General features: G+C 36.1%; 1 protein-coding gene across 2 annotated transcripts in view; it reads left to right on the forward strand.

The window, feature by feature from the left end:
• The first annotated feature begins 825 nt into the window (after positions 1-825).
• The window catches only part of LOC127733904 (lysosome membrane protein 2-like), a 31,590-nt gene continuing 5,119 nt past the window's right edge, over positions 826-27,296 (forward strand). The window contains exons 1-11 of one of the 2 annotated variants that reach the window (XM_052243355.1): positions 826-1,049; positions 2,253-2,413; positions 3,865-4,006; positions 11,160-11,369; positions 13,483-13,574; positions 16,033-16,082; positions 19,477-19,546; positions 20,650-20,828; positions 22,429-22,547; positions 23,914-23,987; positions 25,178-25,229. In XM_052243355.1, the coding sequence (XP_052099315.1) occupies positions 924-1,049; positions 2,253-2,413; positions 3,865-4,006; positions 11,160-11,369; positions 13,483-13,574; positions 16,033-16,082; positions 19,477-19,546; positions 20,650-20,828; positions 22,429-22,547; positions 23,914-23,987; positions 25,178-25,229 (1,275 nt within the window). In that variant the 5' untranslated portion in view covers positions 826-923. The remainder of the gene's footprint in view (positions 1,050-2,252; positions 2,414-3,864; positions 4,007-11,159; positions 11,370-13,482; positions 13,575-16,032; positions 16,083-19,476; positions 19,547-20,649; positions 20,829-22,428; positions 22,548-23,913; positions 23,988-25,177; positions 25,230-27,296) is intronic. The other variant, XM_052243356.1, reaches the window with a different exon arrangement.

Raw genomic sequence — 27,296 nt, forward strand, 5'->3', positions numbered from 1 at the left:
GGATTACCTCCCTTACACTGCTTTTAAATTATCTATTTAAGACTTTTATGATGTATTTAAATGGGTAATTATGGTTGCAAACTCCATTGTAATTTGAATTGAGATTATGACCATATCTTGAGGGAAAGAATTTTTTTTTGGAAAAGGGGGGAAAGGGGGGGGGGAAAGAATGTTGAGGGGGACAATTTTTTCTCATTTCAGGTTTCAGAAACAAAACAAAATTTCTTCACATATTTTTTTTTTGGGGGGAGGGGGGGGGGGGGGTCAATACGCAACAGCATAGTGTATTGCACAAAAGCAAAAAATTGAATATAAACTCAAATCATATAACCAATTCTAAGTTCTTTGACTACAGTTATTCTGTGTCAGAATCCTACAATGTGTCAAATATTTAATTACAATCCAAATTCAGACCTGTATCAAGCGCGAATATTGTGTCCATTTTTGCCCCAACTGTTCAGGGTTGGACCTCTGCGGTCGTATCCAGCTGCGCCCGGCGAAGCAATTTCTTTTTTACAAAAAATGTTTATTACAGTTTCCAATCTGAGTAAAATGGCTTACTCGTCGAAGATCGATCTTTCGAGTGGAATCACACATCTATATTTCAATTAGATGATTGCTGTTTCAATACCCTACAATATCATCCATCAATTCTTTCTTTGTCATAAGGATAATTCATTATTAGATTGGATCAAGGAGGTCAATCGACCTGTAAACATAGTACCACAGTACTTTTACTTATAAATATTTTTAAATTAATCCCAAAATGCAGTGACCCGTTACCAGATACTATTTTGACATGACCAAACCATGTGAAGCGAAGTTTATCACGTTGTAAAGACATATGTACATTAATGTTATCGAGGAGTTATGCAACAAATCAAAACTGAAATGTGTCATTCACCCGATGTAATTATATCAATATGGTTTGTAAAATATCACAACGGCAATTAATAATTGGATTAGGAGTTACTGGTTTAATTCTCCTCGTCTCTGGAATTTTACTGGGACCACTGGTCAACAAGGAAGTCGATCAAAAACTGAAAGAAGTAAGAAAAACTTTTAATTGCAAAAGATTCTTCAGAAAATCTATTGTCTTACATCTGTTTGTCTACTCTTGAGTTTAGCATATAAAGTACAAAGCTTTCAAGTGCAATTTAGTCCCATCTTTTGTATATCTACACATGACCAATCATTTGTCACTAAAATGCGGTACAACAATATTACGATAAACATTAAAATGATAATGATTATCATAATGATAATGGAAAAATTGTGCTTTCCTCATGAATGAATAATATAGTATTCCCAACCTTCTTCAATGCTGCTTTCCTGATGAATGAATTATATCACATTCCCAACCTTTTTCAATGCTGCTTTCCTGATGAATGAATAATATAGTATTTCCAACCTTCTTCAATGCTGCTTTCCTGATGAATGAATAATATAGTATTCCCAACCTTCTTCAATGCTGTCTTCATTTTAATCGGGGAATGCGTTTTTAAACACTTGAAATTCTCCACTGACACAGTTACGGGTACTTGAGCATGAGAGTGCATGGCTATCAAATGTTGTTAGATTCAGCACCACTTTTAAGTAATTTGAGCATTTTTGACGAGTAACACAATTTAAATTTAAGTATATGTTTGTACGACTATTGTTTTGGTAAGCTACGCAATATATAATCGTTCCTGTCAATGTACGGCGAATTTCGCCCACGGTGTCAGAATCCGAAATTTGATAGAACTTGGTATACTCGAAATATTTTTTTTATCAATTTTACACAAAGCCATGACATTACAATGTAATTTAGCTCTATGCATTGGTGTTAAAATCAGTTTTAATTCAATTTTCACCTGCTTTTGTAACACATTGCTTCGAATGACACCAATAGCCAAAATGTCTCTAATCATTCGAAACTTTTCTGCTCTTTGGGAACAAGACACATAGGTGAGAATTATGGAAAATGTCAATCATCAGTCTAAGGCGCTGGTAGAAGGAGGGATAACTCTTATTCTTATCTATATATATATATATATATATATATATGAAGACTCCATTTATCATGTTTATGTGTTAAATTTACTTAGATAAAAAGATCACAACATATTATACAGTTCAACATCCACTCAACTGGTCGTACACGAGTAGGTACCAACTATTTTCATTTGGAGAGAGAGAGAGAGAGAGAGAGAGAGAGATTATATTTTATATACTTTCATATTTTATATCCATTACTAATATACTTTTAGATGATGCCACTTGTGAAGGGAACAAAAACTTACAACTATTGGATAAATCCACCGATTCCCATTGATTTTCAATTGTACTTTTTTCATGTAGTGAATCCTGAGGAGATTGTACAAAATGGAGCTAAACCTGTGCTAGAGGAGAAAGGACCATATACTTACAGGTATTTCAAAAGTTAAACTGCATGGTAGCTGATTTTGGACATCTATTTCATAAAAAACCTTTTTTATTTCATTGATCGTCAACCTTTGACAGTTTCCAGCATCTAATTTCTAGCACAACGGATGTTCTAGCCCCACTAATGTGTCTAGCCCCACTAATGTTCTAGCAACACGGACAAATGCTGCACTCATAGTTATCTAATATTTTTAGTATTTTGATCCATTGTATGTAAATATTAATAGCAATATCAACATTTGATTGGTTTGAACAAAACTTTGTATTCCCCTCTGAACATCTGGACTACCACGTGCGATTTAACGCTCAATGTACACTACAACATTTGTACCACGTGCGATGTAACGTTCAATGTACATAACGTTTGTACCACGTGCGATGTAACGTTCAATGTACATAACGTTTGTACCACGTGCGATGTAACGCTCAATGTACATAACGTTTGTACCACGTGCGATGTAACGCTCAATGTACATAACGTTTGTACCACGTGCGATTTAACGCTCAATGTACACTACAACATTTGTACCACGTGCGATGTAACGCTCAATGTACATAACGTTTGTACCACGTGCGGTGTAACGCTCAATGTACATAACGTTTGTACCACGTGCGATGTAACGCTCAATGTACATAACGTTTGTACCACGTGCGGTGTAACGCTCAATGTACATAACGTTTGTACCACGTGCGATGTAACGCTCAATGTACATAACGTTTGTACCACGTGCGATGTAACGCTCAATGTACATAACGTTTGTACCACGTGCGATGTAACGCTCAATGTACATAACGTTTGTACCACGTGCGATGTAACGCTCAATGTACATAACGTTTGTACCACGTGCGATGTAACGCTCAATGTACATAACGTTTGTACCACGTGCGATGTAACGCTCAATGTACATAACGTTTGTAACGTTTTTTAGCGATAGTATAGTCATCATCGTGTTCACAATTATTTCAGACGTAAAAAAAAAATTGAAAAAAAGGTGTTGTCATAGAATAAATAATGAACTTTTGATCGGAATTGTTTACAATGTTCATGTCGTTTTAGTTATAAAAGCCAGCAGGTATGAAACAATAATAATATATAATATCTTATGTTCAGGAGGTAAAAAAGTATAGGCAGTGGAATAAAAGATTCATTTCCCTTGGCTTAGGGAGATATGATAATTTGTTCAGCCTTCGAAAAGTTATGTAAATTGATTTCTTGGGTGAACAAATCTTCATAACTCCATCAGGCAAGGGAAATACATGTATAGTGTTATGATAATTAGACTTAACAAAAATTCTACACTCATAGTTGTCTAATATTTATACTATTGTGTTTTGATAATACACAGTGTCAGAAGTACAGGAACAAATTTCTTTTGTCAATGCACAATAAACTAAAACATTAAACAAACAACTTATTAAAGTATAGACATTTTTCAGATTAATTGATATAAAAGAAAATCTCACCCACCACAGGAACTTCACAGTCAGTTATAACGAGAGAAACATCTACGTATTCCAGCGCCATCTATCTGTTGGTGATGAAAATGATACATTTACCTCACTAAATATGCCTCTTATTGTAAGTTGCACTTCTTCCCTTTTAAGGTCACTGTTATAGTTAAATGAGACGAAACACATCTCCTTTTTTATATTTGTTAAAACAGCATACAAAATGGAGGAAAAGACGACACACCTTCACAGACTAATAGATACTAACACAAATAATATATGTAACCTTAATATAAACCACCATAAAGGAACATGTGAATAAAAGGATATATATGTGGATTGATTGGTTTTTAACTTTCAGTGGCAAATATTATCTGTACGAAGCCAGCTTTTCGCTGAGTCGGAACTACGGTTGCAGATATACATGTCACCCTACCCCGACACATTATTCTGACTCTAATCCGATCAGTATGGTCTGTTACTCTTAAATGCCTTATCCACAGAGAAGCAGCAATACATTTTCTTTAGAGTTGGTTTGACCCAGACGAGGATCGAAACCATTACCTCACCACGAACTCGCTGTCACGAGACCAACGATGCGGTTAAAATGGGATATGTAGGGTACACGTAAAAAAAGCACCAAGACACAAAACCATCTAGATGTCAAACGGTCTTACTTAAAGACAAGTGCATACATAATATGCAGAGCTCTAAATTATCCATTTGTCAGGATGACTTGTTTCGAAATATTCTCTCCCATCTATTGATAGATCATGTAGCACTAAAGCAGTAAGCCGTGTCTTATATGCTAGCTATTGAGATTTGAAATCAATATATTTTTTTTATCTATCATTGAAACTTATTATAATATAATTAAACATATAAAAAAACCTGTCACGAGTGGTTGTATATCGAAATTGTTCTTCATAATTAATAATGTGCTTTTGAACATTTTTTCTCAAAGAATACGTATTTATTCAATCGAAGGATTTGTTTATAAAGAAACATTAGAAACATACTCTGCCAAAAAAGAAACGCATAATGGATTTTTAAGAATTTTAAAACATGTATTTTAAATGGAAATTTTACAATTACTGATTAAGATATTCACTCAAAACGTGTTTGATTTAGAAGAGGACAGTCAATTCCTTCGAGATTGAAAAGTCAATTTATCACAATTAGAGTTACTTCCGGTGCCATTAAAGTTAGTACCGTGTATGACCACCTCTCGCTGCTAAGACTGCCAAGCATCTCCTCGGCATGGATGCTATCAATGTTCTAATGTTGTTGCGTGGAATTGCTCGCCATTTCTGTTGCAACATTTGTCGGAGCTGATCAAGGGTCTGAGGCGGGGTTTGACGCTGGCGCAGACGTTTACCCAGTTGGTCCCATAGATGCTAAATAAGATTCAAGTCCAGTGATTTGGAAGCCCAAGGTAGCACATTGATGTTATTCTGCTCAAAGTAGTCCTTTGTTAAACGCGCTGTGCGAGGCCTAGCATTGTCCTGCTGGAATAACTCCCTTAAGCTTTGTCGGTCAATAACATGCATAAGATGAGGTTGGAGAATTTCGTCTCTGTACCTTTGAGCCGTTAAATTACACGGAACATGTACCAATTCCGCTTTACGGACATTAGAGATAGCCGCCCACATCATGAGACTTCCTCCACCGAAGCTGTCCACTTCTTGGACACACGAGGAAGCAAAACGTTCATTCATGCGCCGGTAGACACGAGTTCTTCCATAAAACGGGAATCATCACTGAACCAGATTCTGCGATAGTTGCGGAATGATCAACCCCTCAATCTGTTGCACCATCGGACTCTATTCCGTCTGTTAACGGCCTCAAAACGGGTCCAAAATACTGCCTCCTTGGTCTAATGCTATGTTGTCGCAGTCGATTGCGGACTGTTTGTGAGCTGATTCTTCTCAATCTTGGTATCCCAACTGCAGTAGCTGTTGCGGCAACGGTTCGATTCCGTAGATGAAATACCCAGATGTAGCGATCTTGTCCAGGATTCGTTAAGCGAGGTCGTCCACTCGTCTGGCGATCCTTAGTACAGCCAGTCTGCTGGTATCTGTTCCAAAGTCGCGAAATTGTGCTCTGGTTAACATTTTCAGTTCTTGCTACTTCACTTTGGGACATTCCGGCCTGGAGACGGCAGATGGCGATATTTCGAATAGCAGGGTCCAACTTTGACATGGCAGCGTTTTAACGTTGACACTGTGAATTAAATCTTCAAACTTGGTCCTTATATATGCGCAAAAGTGTAACAGTTGAGCTGACCACAAAATTCTCGTGAAAAACGTTAGCAAAATTTCGCGGCAAAAAAGGTCATATGCATTTTTAGCGAGTCGCAAATTTCACGTGGCAGAGAGCAAATCAAAAGAACGGGCATTTAAAGTTTAAAACTTGCCTGTAAAAATTCGAAAATGCAATTGACCGTTTCATTTTACCTTGTAAAATATATATTTTGCATTTTGAAAAATTCATCCGAGCTATGCGTTTCTTTTTTTTTAATAGTATATGATACCTATAAAAAATGGATTTCAAATTGTTGAAAAACAAAAAACGAATATACTGTGCTAAAAAGGCTGTTTTTCGGCTTATGACTCACCTTCGACGAAAGTGACAGAATTAGAGACATATAATAAGTTTTATCGGTGTTGCCACTGTCTGTATCACTCTGCTCTGCTCTTAATAAAATTGCATATCACGGCTTTTTGACGTCAAATACGTTGACCTGACCTTAATAACTTTGACCCGGACATGTATATCACCGACGTCATAATGAATGAACCGACGCTGATTGACCCAAACTTATCACGTCGTCTTCCGGTTAGCTGGTGACACAAAGCAAAACACTTGTTTCTATCATGAAAATACACAAAAACAGTCCGATAAATCGATTATCAGGTTGTCTGCATATTGATATTGTAAAAAGTCAGCTGCTAGACACAATATGAACCCTTGTTGAAAAAAAACTTCATATAGTGACTCGCACCAGATATTTTTCGTTATCACAAACTAGTCAAAACATTTACCAAATTTTATGATCGGTACAAGGACATCATTCGTAAATATAAATCAACATGCAGACATCTAATACGTTCAGGTATTTCACATCCAATCTTTTATGGTAATATTCTATACAAAGCACAAAAATGTCGGCATTCACCTCAAAAGCTAACCAAACCTTTAAACAGACTTATTCAGAAGGGATATAGTTACGATACTGTTGTCAGGTCATTAAAGATGGCATATTTTGGTATTAATATTGATTCACTCATAGGGTCTTTGCATCGGAAATAAACACATTTATTCTTAAACCAGTTTTGGCATGATACAGGTTATGTTCTTCTCATATATTTTATGATACTTTATTAGTATGATACTAAACCCCTAACGAGAGGGATTGTGCTTGATTTTCATATGATGAAGACATGATCTTTCAATCAGTTTAATTGAGGTCTGGAGCTGACATGTCAGTTACTGTAACTGCTAGTAGTCCTTTGTTAATTTATATTATTCTGACATTGGACTCCGGCTTCTTTTAAACTGAGTTTTAATGTGCGTAATGCTGTGTGTTTGTTTTTTCTACATTGGCTAGAGGTATATGGGGAGGGTTGAGATCTCACTAAACATGTTTAACCCCGCCGCATTTTTGCACCTATCCCAAGTCAGGAGCCTCTGGGCCTTGTTAGTCTTGTATGATTTTTAATTTTAGTTCATTTATATGTTTTTGAGTTTAGTATGACGTCCATTTTCACTCCACTAGTACACATTTTTGTTTAGGGGCCAGCTGAAGCCCGCCTCCGGGTGCGGGATTTTCTCGCTGTGTTGAAGACCCATTGGTGGCCTTCGGCTGTTTTTTGCTCTTTGGTCGGGTTGTTGTCTCTTTGACACATTCCGAATTTCCATTCTCAATTTTACAATATCAATATGCAGACAACCTGATAATCGGTAAACATGGTTTGCTACTGACCCCATACGAATCCATAGAGGGTTATTAAATTCATAGGGGGTGAGGCCGAAGGCCGAATCTCTTATGGTTTTTACTAACCCTCTATGGAGCCGTGGGGGTTAGTGGTGAACCGTATATTGAATTTATCGCGGACGGGATTTTTCATGGCAAATTTTGTATACAAATAAACAATGAAATACAATTACATTATTAGATGACGTCGCCATTAATAGTAGACGTGACGTCATGAACCCTATAAGAATGAAAATTACTGACCCCATATGGATCCATAGGGGGTCACCACGTGACGGCATTACACCAATCACTAATTTACCCGGGGTGCAATAATATAAGTTATATGGTTAGCTGCTGACCCCATACGGATCCATAGAGGGTTAGTAAAATCTATAGAGGGTGAGGTCGAAGGACTATGGATTATACTCACCCTCAATGGATCCGTAGGGGGTCAGTGGTGAATCGTATAACGAACATATCGCACACGGACCTACTATAAAGTTATGTATAAAAATAAGCAATGAAATACAATAACATTAATCGACGACGTCACCATTAATAGTAAATGTGACGTTATTAACCCCATATGAAATCTACTGACCCCATACGGATCCATAGTGGGTCACCACGTGACGGTGTTACACCAATCATAACATCACTAATTTACACGGGTGCAATAAGGATTACAATCCGGCGTCGTCGCGTGGTAAACTATGTTTATAAAGCTTTATATTTTATAGGGAAGAAGACCGGGTGCTTCAATCCTTGAATATAGAATCCTAATGCTATGAAGTTTCGGTCTGTCAGTTGTCTATTGTCCTTGACCTCATTTTCATGGTTCAGCGACTGCATAAAAAAATGTACAGTTTTTTTTTGTCATGTGAAATTCTCACTAATTATGAGTAATAGGATAACTATATTTGGTATATGGGTTCCTTGCAAGGTCTACATGTCCGTCAGACAGCCGGATTCCCATGACTTCGACCTCATTTCATGGATCAGTGATCAATGGTTAAAGTATCGTGATTAGGACCGTTTCACTTAGACCCCGTTCACACTAACATTTTATTAATCGATCTAAATTTGAATCGATCTAAATAAAACCAGTTAGCGTTCACATTATTTTTAATCCTAACGATCACTATCGGTCTAGTCTGAACCACTGCGCGCGTTCACACTACAAATAAAAATGCAATCGATCTGCCCTTATTAACCGTGAAATTGTCAACACTGTATAAATAGAAATATTTAATCAAATTAATGTATTGATACACATGCATGCAAAAAAAATAATGGATGAAGTTATTGTTTCACTTGAATTACAAGTTAAAATGTAGATACTGCTGTTCGTATAGTTTTCGTTAATTTTCAGCCCTTTTATGTTGGTTATCCATTTGTAATGAATTGCACGTGTACATTTGCCGCCATACATACGCACAAACTATTTTCGATTCAATCGTACCAGTTTATATCGATCTGTGCGTTCACATTTAATGTTAGATCGGTTCACTTTAGATCAAACTAAAATAAGTGTTATAGTTTAGACCAATTCAAGATCGATTCAAAGCGTTCACATTTGACTTAAATCGATCTGAAGTGAACAGATCTAGTTTAAATCGATCTAATTGTCAAAGTGTGAACGGGGTCTAAAAATACTATAAGCAGTAGGTCAACTATATGTGGTGTATGGAATGATTGTAAGGTGTACATGTCATTCTGGCAGGTCTAATGTGACCTTCACCTCATTTTCATGGCTCATTTGTTAATGTTAAGTTTTGTGTTTTTGGGGTAACGATTGCATTCATGCAATCAAAATCCTTATTTGTCTGGCTTGATATCTATATCTTCCAACCTTATCACTACCTTTGATAATTAAAACACACAGTATTGTGAATTGAACATTCTTTAGATCCTAGCCACTTCACTGGTGACACCCTTAGTGTAGGATACTAACGTAATGATCAAATAGAGAGGCGTAACAGGTGCCCCGGAGCGTTCCCACTCCACTGGTGACACCCTCAGTGTAGGATACTAACGTAATGATCAAATAGAGAGGCGTAACAGGTGCCCAGGAGCGTTCCCACTCCACTGATGACACCTTTAGTGTAGGATACTAACGTAATGATCAAATAGAGAGGCGTAACAGGTGCCCAGGAGCGTTCCCACTCCACTGGTGACACCCTCAGTGTAGGATACTAACGTAATGATCAAATAGAGAAGCGTAACAGGTGGCCCGGAGCGTTCCCACTCCACTGGTGACACCCTCAGTGTAGGATACTAACGTAATGATCAAATAGAGAGGCGTAACAGGTGCCCCGGAGCGTTCCAACTCCACTGGTAACGCCCTCAGTGTAGGATACTAACGTAATGATCAAATAGAGAAGCGTAACAGGTGCCCAGGAGCGTTCCCACTCCACTGGTGACACCCTCAGTGTAGGATACTAACGTAATGATCAAATAGAGAGGCGTAACAGGTGCCCCGGAATGTTCCCACTCCACTGGTGACACCCTTAGTGTAGGATACTAACGTAATGATCAAATAGAGAGGCGTAACAGGTGCCCAGGAGCGTTCCCACTCCACTGGTGACACCCTCAGTGTAGGATACTAACGTAATGATCAAATAGAGAGGCGTAACAGGTGCCCTGGAGCGTTCCCACTCCACTGGTGACACCCTCAGTGTAGTATACTAACGTAATGATCAAATAAAGAGGCGTAACAGGTGCCCCGGAGCGTTCCCACTCCACTTGTGACATCATTAGTGTAGGATACTAAAGTAATGATCAAATAGAGAGGCGTAACTATGATGTACTTGATTAAACAGTAATTATTGATTCAGACTGCGACCATCCTAGTGTCAAATGATATCGTGTACTTGATAACAGTAATTCTTGTTTCATATTGCGACCACCTGAGTGTCAAGTGATATCATATACTTGATGAAACAACAATTCTAGTTTCAGACTGGTGTTTCAGACTGCGACTATTCTGATGTCAAGTAATATTATGTACTTGATTAAATATAGTAATTCTTGTTTCGATCTGCGACCACTCTAGTTTCATGTAATATTATGTACTTGATTAAACAATAATTCTTGTTTCAAACTGCGGCCAACCTAGTGTCAAGTGATATAATGTAGTTGATGAAACAATAATTCTTGTTTCAGACAGCTGTTTCAGACCGCGGCCACCCTAGTGTCCAGTTATATTATGTACTTGATTAAACAGTACTTCTTGTTTCGATCTGCGACCACCCTAGTGTCAAGTATTATTGTGTACTTGTTAAAACAGTTATTCTTGTTTCAGACTGCAACCACCTTAGTGTCAAATGAATATGCATTCATTCGAGAGATGGCAAAACTGTTTTTTGAAATTTCACAAGATGCGGATCTGTTTGTAAAACATTCAGTGAAAGATCTTCTTTGGGGATATACAGATCCCTTACTGGCATCAGTTAAACAGTTATTACATATATTTGACATTCCATTTAATGATCATTTTGGATTCTTTTATCAGGTAAGTACAATATATTACATAGCGAATGGATAAGGAAGTCTGATTGTATACGTACATCTAATGGGTAAGACAGTCCGACTGTATACGTACATCTAAAGGGAAGGAAAACATATAACATAGCGAATGGGTAAGACAGTCCGATTGTATACGTACATCTAATGGGGAGGACAACACATAACATAGCGAATGGGTAAGACAGTCCGATTGTATACGTACATCTAATGGGGAGGACAACACATAACATAGCGAATGGGTAAGACAGTCCGATTGTATACGTACATCTAAAGGGAAAGAAAACATATAACATAGCGAATGGGTAAGACAGTCCGATTGTATACGTACATCTAATGGGGAGGACAACACATAACATAGCGAATGGGTAACACAATCCGATTGTGTACGAACATCGAAAGGGAATGAAATAGATAAAGGACAGACCAATATCCTTGTATTTGTACACGAGAACTTTGAAAGGATTTTCCTTCACTTAAGGATTTTCACTTTTCTTGTTTCTTTACCTTGACACTTTTTTACCCCTCGGGCTTTATAAAATCAATTGTATGCTGTTAGATCAACACAACAAGCGCTAGAGTTCAACATCATCAACATCATGCGCTAGAGCTCAACAACAACAAAAAAGCGCTAGAGCTTAACAGCAACAAATAAGGGCTCAGACCTATCTTTATTTTAATGATGCTGATATAGTCTACACTATCTAAAAAGTCATAAAGGTCATAAAAGTCAGGCCATTGGTTTTCTCATTTGAATTGTTTCGCATTTTTTTTTATCTCTAGCGCCCATTTATGGGACGTATTATGGTATAGACCGTTGTCCGTCCGTCTGTCCGTCCGTCGTCAACAATAACTCAAAAACGCTTTACCCAATCTGCATGAAACTTTGGTGAATTGTTTATATCTACTGATACTGACGTGAGCCCCCTTTCGTTTTTTTTTATAAATTTTAGATTTTAAGTTTCCTATTTATGGGGTTTTATTCATTAAAAAAGGGGGGATTTTCCAGTTTTTGGATAATAACTCAAAAACACTTTCACCAATTTGCAAGAAACTTTGGTGAATTGTTTATATCTATTGACATGAGCTCCCTTTCGTTTTTATTAATTTTAGAATTTATGTTTCTGAGTTATTGGGTTTTATTCATTAAAAGTTTTTTTTCCAGTTTTCGGACAACTCAAAATTGCTTCAGGTTTTATTCATTAAAAGTTTTTTATCCAGTTTTCGGACAACTCAAAATTGCTTCAGGTTTTATTCATTAAAAGTTTTTTTTCCAGTTTTCGGACAACTCAAAATTGCTTTCAGCAGTTTTCTTGAAAGTTGGTGAATTGTTTATATCTATTGACATAAGCTCCCTTTCGATTTTTATAAATTTTTAGATTTTACGTTTCCGATTTTATTCATAAAAAGGGGGTGATTTTCCAGTTTTCGGACAATATCTTTAAAGTGCTTTGAGCAGTTTTCATGAAACTTTGTTGACTGGTTTATATCTATTAAGCTAACCTCCTTTTAGTTTTTCATAAATTTCTGAAATGACATTGAGAAGTTATTGAACTTTATTCTTTAAAAAAGCGACGGGCGTATCATGCGCTCATGGCGCAGCTGTATATTTCAGTTTGCTATACGGTATATGTTTTGCTCATTGTTGAAGATTGTACGGCGACCTATAGCTAACATCTACGTCTTTTGCTTTATGTTGGATAGTTGTCTATAATTGACAATCATGCAACATCTCTTTATTTGTATATAACTAGAAAATGATTTTTTTTTAAAAACCAGTATATATATATATATATATATAGACGACTAATTATATGTATGTTAATATGTTACAGAAAAATGCAAAAATAATTGAAATTAAAAGAACACCAAAAAAAAAACCGGATTTTGGAAAAAATAAGGGTGAGGGCTAACAAAATGTCCTGTTACCAAGCACCTAAATAAGAAAATAAAAATACGAGCCTTTTCCTTTTCATATATGACTTCCATATGACATTTTGAAATATTTACAAGTTGTATTTCTCCTAATATTGTTTGCATGTTCGAAGTCATACAAATAAATGTCAGGCTGAATTTTGAAATTATTTTAAAATAAATTGCAGCTGAACAATTCTATAGCAAACAATTACACAGTATATACTGGTGAAGATAACCTAAATAAAATCTCTAAATTTACACAGTGGAATGGAATGAGGTAAGGATATACTATTTCTTAGATGTACAGATAAATAATTCAACTATTTTGTTTCTTTACAATACTTGGAAATCATGAAAACGATTACCCATAAGGAAATTGTTACAGTATACACACAGGAGTCATTATATTATAAATGCTTTTTAAGGAGGCCAACTTCTAAAATGGTTAAGTGTAAGGGTCGTTTTTGCGAGAAATTTAGCCCGAGGACCCTTACCAGTTGACAATTGTGGATATACCATCGACCAAGATGGCTTTAATTGTTTTATTAAATCATATAAGCCATGACTAGAATTTAAGAAAATAATAGAAACAACCAGGAATCTAAGGGAAGCAACCGGTATACGAAGAAATCAACCGAAAATGCGAGGAAAGTAACCAGGAATGTGAGGTAAGCAACCAGGAAGGTGAGGGTAGCAAATAGGAATGTGAGGGTAACAACTAGGAATGTGAGGGAAAAAACCAGGAATGTGAGGAAAGTAATCAGGATTGTGAGGAAAACAACTAGGAATGTGAGGGAAACAACCAGGAATGTGAGGGAAAAAACCAGGAATGTGAGGAAAGTAATCAGGATTGTGAGGAAAACAACTAGGAATGTGAGGGTAACAACTAGGAATGTGAGGGAAAAAACCAGGAATGTGAGGAAAGTAATCAGGATTGTGAGGAAAACAACTAGGAATGTGAGGGAAACAACCAGGAATGTGAGGTAAGCAACCAGGAATGTGAGGTTAGCAACTAGGAATGTGAGGGAAGCAGCTAGGAATGTGAGGGAAACAACCAGGAATGTGAGGAAAGTAATCAGGATAGTGAGGGAAACAACAAGGAATGTGAGGGAAACAACTAGGAATGTGAGGGAAGCAACCAGGAATGTGAGGGAAACAACAAGGAATGTGAGGGAAGCAACCAGGAATGTGAGGGAAGCAACTAGGAATGTTAGGATATCAACTAGGAATGTGAGGGAAGCAACTAGGAATGTGAGGGAAGCAACCAGGAATGTGAGGGTAGCAACCAGGAATGTGAGGGTAGCAATCAGGAGAAATAACCAGGAATGTGAGGGAAGCAACTATGAATATTCAATCAAATCGTGTAGACGATTTCCGGTAATCATCTGATTTAGACAATTCTAGGTTGTCATGTATAGGTAGATTGCTAAAGAGGAGACAATGTCTCATAAAAGTAAAAAAATCAATAAAAAAAAATCAATAAACAAATCAATATATACATCATCTAGTGATTCAGAACTTTTTTCATACAACGGCTACACTTTCCCATTACTATGATGTCGGATGTTTGAAAGCTCTTACGATATTTGATTACCAAAAAGTATCACGAAAATAATACAGACTTTGTCTTCTTTCACAGGTAACACTTGCCTGATATTAGTGGACTGAGTCCTTTTAACTATATAATATTCAATAAATAATGAATTTAATATAAAAATCAATATACTAGTGAATCCAAAATCGTTAACTTTTTTACAACATATTTTAGAATTGCATAATTTGTGTTTAAACCAGAATTCCAATGTATAGATAAACTTCTTTATCCTGCAATCAGACAACTATTGTACAAATAAATTATCATGTTACCCCGCTTCCATGTTGCTCAAAAAGTAAAATAACAAAAATACCGAACTCCAAGGAAAATTCAAAACAGGAAGTTCCTTAACAAATGGCAAAACCAAAAGCTCAAACACATCAAACGAATGGAAAACAACTGTCATATTCCTAACTTGGTACAGTCATTTCCTTATGTAGAAAATGGAGGATTAAACCTGGTTTTATAGCTTACTAAACCTCTCACTTTTATGACAGTCGCATAAAATTCCATTATATTGACAACAATGTGTGAACAAAACAAACAGTCATTATAGGTAAAAATGTCAAAAATTGGGCAAAATTGGGAGCAAGCGGCAATGTGAATATTTCTTTTTACCTAACATTTCATTTTGGGGTTCTCTTCGCGGTCCGCGTTTAAACTATTCGATTTCTATGAAAAATCAGAGACAACTATTTGCATTTAAACAACCAAAGCTTCAAGTGCCGGGTATAAATTGCAGAATAAAAACAATATATGTACATTGTCGGAAATGTAAAATGTATTTGTACTCTCTACGAAACAGGAGAATATTTCGTCCTGTTTCTAATAGAGCTTATCCAAATAAATTTGATATTTTCCGACAATGTACATATATTGTATATGTCTTTGTGTTATTTCTGTCGTTCAGGTACTCTACTTGACGTATAGCCTATATCTCTTTCCATTCATATAGTGTATTGCAGTTCAAACATGGGAAGTCAAGAATTTTACAAAAAAGGGGGAAGTGCGAAACATTCAATAATAATAATATGTTTCAGGAAAGAATGAATACGAACATTTCGCGTTTTGGCCTTTTATATTTCAGAAAACTGTTAAGAAATAAATGTTGTTAGTAATCATGTTTCACGTGCTCTTGTAGTAAACTTACATTTTGGTCAACTGATACTTGTAACATGATAAATGGGACGGGTAAGTAATTTATAACAATGAAAGAAATTTAGAAATATACAATACAAATGGAAAATGAAAGAAGAAAAATGACTTGTGGTAACACACATTTTAAGGTTCATTAATAATTTGTATGTATCCTCGTGGCAGTTTTCATTCAGACAAAACCTGAAAAATGTTGAAGCTTAAAAATCCTTTTAGTCTTAAGATGAACTGGGATACATCTGTCAACAAATAAGTCATACAACTTTATACGACCATTCAAATTTGAAGCAATAAGTCATACAATTTATACAACTATTCCCATTTGAATCAATAAGTCATACAACTTTAGACGACTTTTCCCATTTAAGCAATATGTCAAACAATTTTATACGACTATTCCCATTTGAAGCAATAAGTCATAAAGCTTTAGTCGACTATTCACATTTGCAGCAATAAGTCATACAACTTTATACGACTATTCCCATTGAAGCAATAAGTCATACTACTTTAGACGACTATTCCCATTTGAAGCAATAAGTCATACTACTTTAGACGACTATTCCCATTTGAAGCAATAAGTCATACAACTTTATACGACTATTCCCATTTGCAGCAATAAGTCATACAACTTTATACGACTATTCCCATTGAAGCAATAAGTCATACAATTTTAGACGACTATTCCCATTGAAGCAATAAGTCATACTACTTTAGACGACTATTCCCATTTGAAACAAAAAGTCATACAACTTTATACGACTATTCCCATTTGAAGCAATAAGTCATACAATTTTAGACGACTATTCCCTTTTGAAACAATAAGTGATACTACTTTAGACGACTATTCCCATTTGAAGCAATAAGTAACATTACTTTATACGACTGTTCCCATTTGAAGCATTAAGTCATTCGACTTTAGACAACTATTCCCATTTGAAGCAATAAGTCATACAACATTAGACGACTATTCCCATTTAAGCAATATGCCAAACAATTTTATACGACTATCCCATTTGAAGAAATAAGTCATACTACTTTAGACGATATTCCCATTTGAAGCAATAAGTCATACAACTTTAGACGACTATTCCCATTTGAAGCAATAAGTCATACAACTTTAGACGACTATTCCCATTTAAGCAATAAGTCAAACAATGTTATACGTCTATTCCCATTTGAAGCAATAAGTCATTCAACTTTAGACGACTTTTCCCATTTAAGCAATATGTCAAACAATTTTATACGACTATTCCCATTTGAATCAATAAGTCATAAAGCTTTAGTCGACTATTCCCATTGAAGCAATAAGTCATACAATTTTAGACGACTATTCCCATTTGAAGCAATAAGTCATACAATTTTTGACGACTATTCCCATTTGAAGCAATAAGTCATACAACTTTAGACGACTATTCCCATTTGAAGCAATATGTCATACAACTTAAGACGACTATTTCCATTTGAAGCAATAAGTCATACAATTGTAGACGACTATTTCGATTTGAAGCAATAAGTAATATTACTTTATACGACTATTCCCATTTGAAGCAATAAGTAATATTACTTTATACGACTATTCCCATTTGAAGCAATAAGTAACATTACTTTATACGACTATTCCCATTTGAAGCATTATGTCATTCAACTTTAGACAACAATTCCCATTTGAAGCAATAAATCGTACAACTTTAGACGACTATTCTTATTTGAGCAATATGCCAAACAATTTTATACGACTATCCCATTTGAAGAAATAAGTCATACTACTTTAGACGATATTCCCATTTGAAGCAATAAGTCATACTACTTTAGTCGACTATTTACATTTGAAGCAATAAGTTATACAACTTTAGACGACTTTTCCCATTTGAAGCAATAAGTCATACAACTTTAGACGACTATTTCCATTTGAATCAATAAGTCATACAACTTTAGACGACTATTCCCATTTGAAGCAATAAGTCATACTACTTTAGTCGACTTTTCCCATTTGAAGCAATAAGTCATACAACTTTAGACGACTTTTCCCATTTGAAGCAATAAGTCATACTACTTTAGACGACTATTCCAATTTGAAGCAATAAGTCATACAACTTTAGACGACTATTTCCATTTGAAGCAATAAGTCATACAACTTTAGACGACTATTCCCATTTGAAGCAATAAGTCATACAACTTTAGACGACTATTCTCATTGAAGCAATAAGTCATACAATTTTATACGACTATTCCCATTGAAGCAATAAGTCATACAATTTTAGACGACTATTTCCATTTGAAGCAATAAGTCATACAACTTTAGACGACTATTCCTATTGAAGCAATAAGTCATACAATTTTAGACGACTATTTCCATTTGAAGCAATAAGTCATACAACTTTATACGACTATTCCTATTGAAGCAATAAGTCATACAATTTTAGAGGACTATTCCCATTTGAAGAAATAAGTCATACTACTTTAGACGATATTCCCATTTGAAGCAATAAATCATACTACTTTAGTCGACTATTCCCATTTGAAGCAATAAGTCATACAACTTTAGACGACTTTTCCCATTTGAAGCAATAAGTCATACAACTTTATACGACTTTTCCAATTTGAAGCAATATATCATACAACAATATGTTTTCTGGTTATTTCTGCAAGAGCCAACCAGATACCAATATTATTTTTAAAAGAGAGGCGAAGTATACCAAAGGGACATTCAAACTTATAAGTCGAAAATAAACTGACAACGCTATGGCTAAAAATGAAAAAGACTAACAGGCAAAGAACAGTACACAAAACCCAACATAGCAAACCAAAGACTAAGCAACACGAACCCCACAAAAAACTGGGGGTGATGGCAGGTGCTCCGGAAGGGTAAGTAGATCCTGCTCCACATGTGGCACCCGTCGTGTTGCTCATGTTAGTACAAACCCGGTGATAAGTCTTAATCGGTAGGTCACATTCGGGGAAAAGGGGACGGGATTGTAGTTACGACAATTGGAACATACCCGTTGTCATTTTAACATATGTTTTCTGGTTGTATTAGTCAAAATAACCAGATATCCATCATTGGTAACATTATATTTTCTGATTGTTTTCAGTAGAGCTGACCAGATATCCATTTTATTTGTTACATAAACTCTGGTTCTTTTAAGTATAGATATGACCTGATATCGAAAAGATATTAATATTTTTGTCAAAGTAATCCTGCACAATAATGAGGAGAAGAAAACTGTCCTGAATATGCATGGAATATTTGCCACTGGACGTTATGCAAGCAACAATCAATCAACCTCTCCTTGAATCCAAGTTTCCTTGTTGAATTATAAACAGATTTAATAAAGCCTTATTACAAGGAATGTAAAACAAAGACTTTTATAAACGGTATATTTTATTTCGTTATCATTGTTAATTGCTATATATACACTATATGTTATAGATGGAAATATATTTCATCCACATATCAAAGACAACGACCAGCTTTACCTATTTTACCCTCAACTGTGCAGGTAATTTTTGTTCACGTGTATTTCTTTTAAGATAGTATGGAAGTAGAATAAAGATATACGATGTTTTCATACTTTGCAAAAATGTGGTTTATATTTTCAAAACAAATATCATATAAAGTATAGGCATCGTTTTCAAGTTATAAACTGTGTATTATATTCTCATATTTTGTTAGATAGCAGAACACTCTTTAACTACATTAAGTAACATGCCAAAACAAAAGCGAATTGATAAAACACAGTGAAAGGCGGAACCGCATCACGTATCGTGTTTTGATTGTCGTCGGGTAGCTGTCTCATTGAGTAAACTTACATCTAGATATTTGCATATAATGAAAGGAGATACAAAAGTTTTCTGACTAAAGATGCTACATTAAGCTCTACGTGTAAGTGTGGTTAGTTTTGACGTGTTGTTGCTTAGCTATAAAATCATTGGACGTTTATCTCCTTTAATTAAGATCATCATTATTCACTGCAAACCGGAGAAGGGGTGAGGGAAAATATGGACAACCGTACAAATTTAATTTTGAAGAAGTATTTAGCCAATTTTTTCTATATTTTCTCTAATCTCTTATCCTTTGCCATTATTAGTGGAATATTTGTCCATATAGCTCTATCACATTTCCTTATCCATTGAAGCGAAAAATATTGGTCGAAACCCTAGATCTTCTTTTATATTAAATAACTCACCACAAACTTACATATGTCCAAAGTTGAAGTTGATATCTGACAACAAATTTATGGTAAACTAATTCACCCCCCCCCCCCCCTCCCCATCCCAAACAAAAAAAAAATTTTAAAAAAAATCCTGAAACTGTACTGATTATACACTACTAGTATCATATATACTGTTCAATGAAGCATGAAATCATAAATCAACATCCTCATTTGACATATATTTTTAAAAAGTTAACATCAAAATGAACATTAGTACGAAGTTTCAAGTTGATGTGACAACAACTTCATGGTAAACTACATGAACCTTAAACCAACACTTTAACTTGATATGGGATATACAAACGGATAGGCGCACAAACCACCAGAAAGCATTATGTTTCCTTCAATCGTAGGCATAGCACTATAATATTGTTCTATTATAATTGCAGGTCATATATGATTTCATTTGAAAGGAAGGGAGAATTCAAAGGAGTTCGGTATTCTCGTTTTGTCATGAAGGATAAAGTATTCGACAATGTTAAAACCAACCCAGAGAACGCAGGGTTTTGTACACCACGGAATAACTGTTTACCATCAGGTCTACTTAATACCACAGAATGTCGCAAAGGTCAGCTCCCATATCTAAAAAAACATTAAAAACATTAATTCAATAAATTGGTAGTAAGAGTAAAATCAAAGAGGGAGGATTGAGCGCTCATAAAATGTTTACCCCCCGCCACATTCTTTATGTGTCTGTCCGAAATCTGGCGTCTGTAATTCAGCGGTTGGTTAGTGCTGCTGTCTGTTCCAAGTCTGGTGCCTGTAATTCAGTGGTGGCGATTGGTTAGCGCTGCTGTCTGTCCAAAGTCCTGTGCCAGGTATCAGTGGTTTGTTAGCGCTGTTGTCTGTCCTAATTCTTGTGCCAGTTATTTAGTGGTTGGTTAGCACTGCTGTCTATCCCATGCCTGGAGTCTGTAATTCAGTGGTTGGTTATCGCTGCTGTCCAAAGTCCTGTGCCAGGTATCAGTGGTTTGTTAGCGCTGTTGTCTGTCCTAATTCTTGTGCCAGTAATTTAGTGGTTGGTTAGCGCTGCTGTCTATCCCAAGTCTGGAGCCTGTAATTCAGTGGTTGGTTAGCGCTGATGTCTATCCCAAGTCTGGAGCCTGTAATTCAGTGGTTGGTAAGCGCTGCTGCCTATCCCAAGTCTGGAGCCTGTAATTCAGTGGTTGGTTAGCGCTGTTGTCTATCCCAAGTCTGATGCCTGTAATTCAGTGGTTGGTTAGCGCTGCTATGTGTCCCAAGTCTGGAGCCTGTAATTCAGTGGTTGGTTAGCGCTGCTATGTGTCCCAAGTCTGGAGCCTGTAATTCGGTGGTCAGCTAGCGCTGCTATCTGTCATATGTTTTCTTTTTAGTCTTGACGTTTGTTGACTTGTTTGAAATGTTTCATATTTTGTCAAGTCGTGACCTTTTATGGGCTAACTGATTAACAGATATGTGTTTTGATCATGTTGAAGGCCGTACAATAAGCTGTTACCCATAGTTACTCAATCCACGTTATTTGGACTCGGTCGATTGTGTTTTGATCATGTTGAAGGCCGTACAGTAAACTGTTACCTATAATTACTCACATCCACTTTATTTGGACTATGTCGATGCTGTCTCTGTTTGCAATTATAACACATCTATTCTTATATTATTTTAGAGGTGGAAGAACTGATATCACCATGGTTATCTTTTATTTTTTATCGTCTTATTTCATATTGAGGAGTTTATTTACATCTAGCATTCAAAATGAGCAAAGAGGATCACTCTGTCACTCACTCTTTATCAGAGAGGACGATAGTTCTGTCACTCTTTATAGCAAGACCGATGCATAGATAGGTGTTATACCATAATTCCAACCTGACAACAGTTACTGTGTGTTACTAATAATACATTTTGCGTTTTCAATAGAAAACAAATAGTTCTGCAAATTTCTTTAAAACAACGGACTGAAATGAAAATAACATAGTTAATACTGTAACATATCATCAGAGAGTGTTTAACATCGTTTGTCACGTAGAAAGTGAAACAACAAAAATACCAAACTCCAAGCAAAATTCAAAACGGAAAGTCCCTTAACAATTGGCAAAACCAAAGCTCAAACACATCAAACGACATTCAGTAGTATAGTCCTGTATTTTTAATAACATATTTCGTCAATGATAAATGTTCAACTGTCTTTACAGGTACTCCAGTCATTATATCACAGCCACACTTTTTAGGGGCTGACCAGAGAGTTATAGATTCCTTTGATGGCATTCGTCCAAACAAAGATCTGCATGAAACTTACATCGATCTGGTACCGGTAAAGTCTTCATGTAACACTCACTTCTCATACACAATCATCGATCTGGTACCGGTAATGTCGCTATGTAACACGCACTTCTCATACGAGTCAAATGAGAAACGAGAAAAATAAAGAAGAGAAAATACAGCAAACACGAGAAATGATAAAAATCTAACGAACATAATTACATCGCGTTGACCTTGAGGTCATTCCGATGTATTGCTATCGCCTAGATTTCCATTATGTAAATTAGTTTTGGGTTTGTAACCGATCTATAAACATGATAAATATGCGCACATAAACGAGTGCAAAATAACATTCCTTATCGTTTGATATACATACATCTCTTCAATGAATACTGATAAAAATATTTTTGTTTACAACATAAATTAATAATATGAAAATGTTTTGTAGTTAGATATATATATATAAGTAAAAAATCATTGATAATATCAATGCACACGTACCGAAAAATTGTGTTAAAGCATGCGGAAGAATATCTCAAAGAACGTTTTGCGACAATACCGGCAAGGACCGGTAACTCTATAATTGTTTTTGCGGGAAAATATGAATGCCTACTCGTATCCAATCTTAGAAAAATCGAATTTTTACAGAAAAGTGTCCACCATGCACTTGCATTGCACTATTATTAGAATAGTAGAATAGACTGATATACAAATGGATGCAAATTATATATATATGTAACTGTTATTTTAATATAATAGATAACAACAAATCAGTGTATACTGATTTGTATCACTACAATATAATAGTTATTACGGTGAAGTTGAATTTCCTGTCATTTATTCATCATCCACGCACGACTTGTCTCAGAAAAAAATATATCTCTGTACATTAACCTCAGTTTCAGGTAAAGAGATATGTTGTTTTTTTCTGAGACAAGTGCTTTTGACCATCCTCAAGAACTTGTGGTCACCCGAATTTCAGTACTTCAGTACTTTGATTTTTGTATTGGACTGTTTGGATCATTCTGAATGTCAAACAAATTTATTATACTTCATGTCAAAATGCCAGATTTTGATTGGTTAATACGAGGGAGACAATTTACTCTATCCCATGGCAAACACTCTATTACCCTTCACGGAGACGCTTGATCAAGTGCGCTTTAATAAATACGGATGATATGTACAAGACGTCACAGTTTATTTCTTTGAATTTGATATTTAATAGACAGTAATAACAGAACATTCAGTATAATAAATTAAATAACACATATCTGAGAGGGTGATAGAGCAGATTGTTACCCCTCGAAAAGACATTGTCAACCTTGGCTTCGCCTCAGTTGACAATGTTTTCTCGGGGTAACAATCTGCTCTATCACCCTCTCAGCTATGTGTTATTTATATAATGTTCTATTTTTCAGTTGATAGGAAATTTAGTTAGAACTCAAAGAACAATTCAGATCAACATGTTTTTAGAAAAATCTATGTATATCAGGTAAGAAACAATCATCTATGTTAAAATAAGGAGATGTGGTATGATTGCCAATGAGACAACTATCCACTAGAGATCCAATAATGTGGATAGATGCAAGCAGTTGTATGCAACCGTACGGCCTTCAACAATGAGTAAAAGCCAACCCGTATAGTTGGCTATAAAAGGCTCCGACATGAAAATTGTAAAAAATACAATCATCTATGAATATCAGGTTAAAATACAATCATCTATGTGTATCAGGTAAGCCAATCATCTATGTGTATCAGGTAAGCCAATCATCTATGTATACAGGGGCGGATCCAGCCATTTTTAAAAGGGGGGGGGGGGGGGGGGTTCCCAACCCAAGATAAAGGGGGGTTCCAACTATATGTCCCCATTCAAATGTATTGATTGTCAAAAAAGGGGGTTCCAACCCCCGGAACCCCCCCCCCCCCCCCCTGGATCCGCCACTGGTATATCAGGTAAAAATACATTAATCTATGTATATCTGGTAGGCATACACGTATCTATGTATCATTAAGTTCCTATGCCCGAGAGTTTGTGATTATATTTACAGTCTACTGAGAAGATACTTATACAAATAAGTGCCTAACACCTCAGAGGTTTTGGATGAATTTAGAGTTTACCGAGAGGATTCATATACCATTTAGTTCAGAGGCGGATTTAGAGGGTTTTCCAGGGGGCCCGCCCCCCCCCCCCCCCTTTTTTGGGAAAAATTTGGTGGATTATATAGGGAATCACTGAAGCATGACTGGAGCGGGCCCCCTCTTAGGCAGTCAGTGGGCTGCCACTTATGAAAAATTCTGGATCCGCCACTGAAGTTTCAAATGCCCCTGAGGTTGTTAAATAGGATAGCTAAGAATATTAAGACGACATTTTCGACGAAGGATTATCCAGATTTTTCTAAATATTCAAATCAGACTTATTCACATCAACTCAGTGACGTCTTAGATTTCAATTTATGTTTTACTAAAGAACGTATATAACAAAAGATTCATCAAATTATCCATTTGTTTGATTTGTTTGTCAATGAGGTTATTATATTAACACTGGTTATTGGACAATCGAAATTACCGGACTTGGATGTTTAAGATGAAAATGTCACTTTTAAACTAATGTATTGAGTTTGTATCGGTAATTTTTGGTTCGCTAGTATGCAAAATATATAAAAGTTCTTACTTTTATTTCAGCCAAACAAAGAATATAAACTACTTTTACTTTCCTGTTATGTATATAAAAGAAGTAAGTAATGTTTTTACTTTCAATTTTGATTTTTATACGACCGCAAAAAATTTGCGTTCGTATATTGCTATCATGTCGTTGTCGTCCGAAGACATTTGGTTTCCGGACAATAACTTCAGTATAAGTGAATGGATCTCTATGAAATTTAATCACAAGGTTTAATAACACAAAAGGAAGGTTGGGATTGATTTTGGGGGTTATGGTCTAAACTGTTTAGGAATTAGGGGTCAAAAGGGCGCCAAAAAAGGCATTTTTTAAGTTTTCGGACAATAACTTGTGTATAAGTGTTTGGATCTCTATGAAATTGTACCACAAGGTTCCATACCACAAACGGAAGGTTGGGATTTACTTTGGGGGTTATGGCACAAACCGTTCAGGAATTAGGGGCAAAAAGGGGGGGAAACAAGGTTTTTCTGGTTAATGGACAATTACTTTAGTTTTAGTCTATGGATCTCTATGAAATTGAAACATAAGGTTTCATACCACAAAGGAAAGGTTGGGTTTGACTCAAACCGTTCAGGAATAAGGGGCAAAAAGGGGGGAAACAAGGTTTTTCTGGTTTCCGGACAAATACTTGAGTATTAGTCAATGGATCGATATGAAATTGTACTACAAGGTTCCATACTACACACAGAAGGTTGGGGTCGATTTTTTGGTTGTGGCTTAAATCGTTAAGAAACTAGAGATCAAATAGGGGCCAAAAACAAAACTTTTCTAATACTGGCTAAGCTGGTTCTAACATAAATTATTTCTGATCTATATAAAGAAACAACAAATAATGATATGGCAGAAGATACACACCAAACAGGGTGTGTAAATTATTATATTTAGTTTGTAAACAGATTTACTAAGTATTGCGTAACAGCAAATTATTGCACAACAGCAAGAAATCTGGCAAGGCGTAAGTTAACTGTGGCTGAACGTTGGCAAGCAATTGACATGTCAAATGCCGGTAGGAGCACTAGGAGCATAAGCAACCATTTCAATTTAATCACACCGTCATTGTCAGACTTTTACGACGTCATGTTGACACAGGAACTGTAAATGATAGACCAAGGTCCGGAAGACCCAGTTTAACTACCCGTCGTGCTGACAGACTGATTATTCGTCGTGCTAAAGCCAACCGATTTACTCCTGCCCCGCAGCTTAGACACCACTGGCCTCCAGGTGGTCGTGTTAGTGTTCGAACATTGGTCCGTCGACTTCATAGAGGCATCCTAAGAGCACGTCGTGTTGTCAAGAGACCTGCCCTACATGTAACAGCCAGGCACCGTATAATCAGGTTTCAATGGGCAAATGACCATCGACGCTGGAACATGAGAAGCTGGCAAAAAATTCATTGGTCAGATGGGAGTCGGTTTCTGTTACGACCAGTAGACGGCAGAATATTTGCCCAACGACTGCATTTGGTGCTGGTGGTGTTACAGTATGGGGTTGCTTCTCATACCGTTGTAAGCTGGGTATGCATATTCGGCAGGGTTACATGAACGGACAGACATACAGGGATTTGGTGCTTAGAAACATTGTAGTCCCTCATTTTGATAATCACCCACTTGCGTCAAGACCCTTGTACATGGACGACAACGCTAGACCACACAAGGAAAGGATTGTAACCGAGTATAAAGAGCAAGAAGCCATTGACACTATCTTTTGGCCTTCCATGTCTCCAGACATGAACCCTATCGAACATGTCTGGGATGCCATTGGCAGAAATCTCAATCGCAGAGATCCACCTTTGCAAAATCTTGGCCATTTAAGAGTGGCAATTGTTGATGAATGGAATACATTTCCTCAACTGAAGTTCAGAAGGCTTCTACAGAGTATGAGACGCCGTGTTATGGAACTGTACCGGAAGAGAGGTGGTTACACATCCTATTGACTCAAATATTGACATTAAATTTGCCGAACATACCAAAGATTATTTGTAGAGAATTTTATTAATGATATTGGGTGAATAATTGTTGTAAAAAAATAAAATCACAGTGAAACTTGAATTTCGTTTCTGATTTGTGTAATTTGCACTATTTCTATGAACGCAAAATTTAAATGCAAAGAACCTGCATAAGT

This window comes from Mytilus californianus, unplaced genomic scaffold, assembly GCF_021869535.1.
Source record: "Mytilus californianus isolate M0D057914Y unplaced genomic scaffold, xbMytCali1.0.p SCAF_3, whole genome shotgun sequence".
Classification (NCBI taxonomy): domain Eukaryota; kingdom Metazoa; phylum Mollusca; class Bivalvia; order Mytilida; family Mytilidae; genus Mytilus; species Mytilus californianus.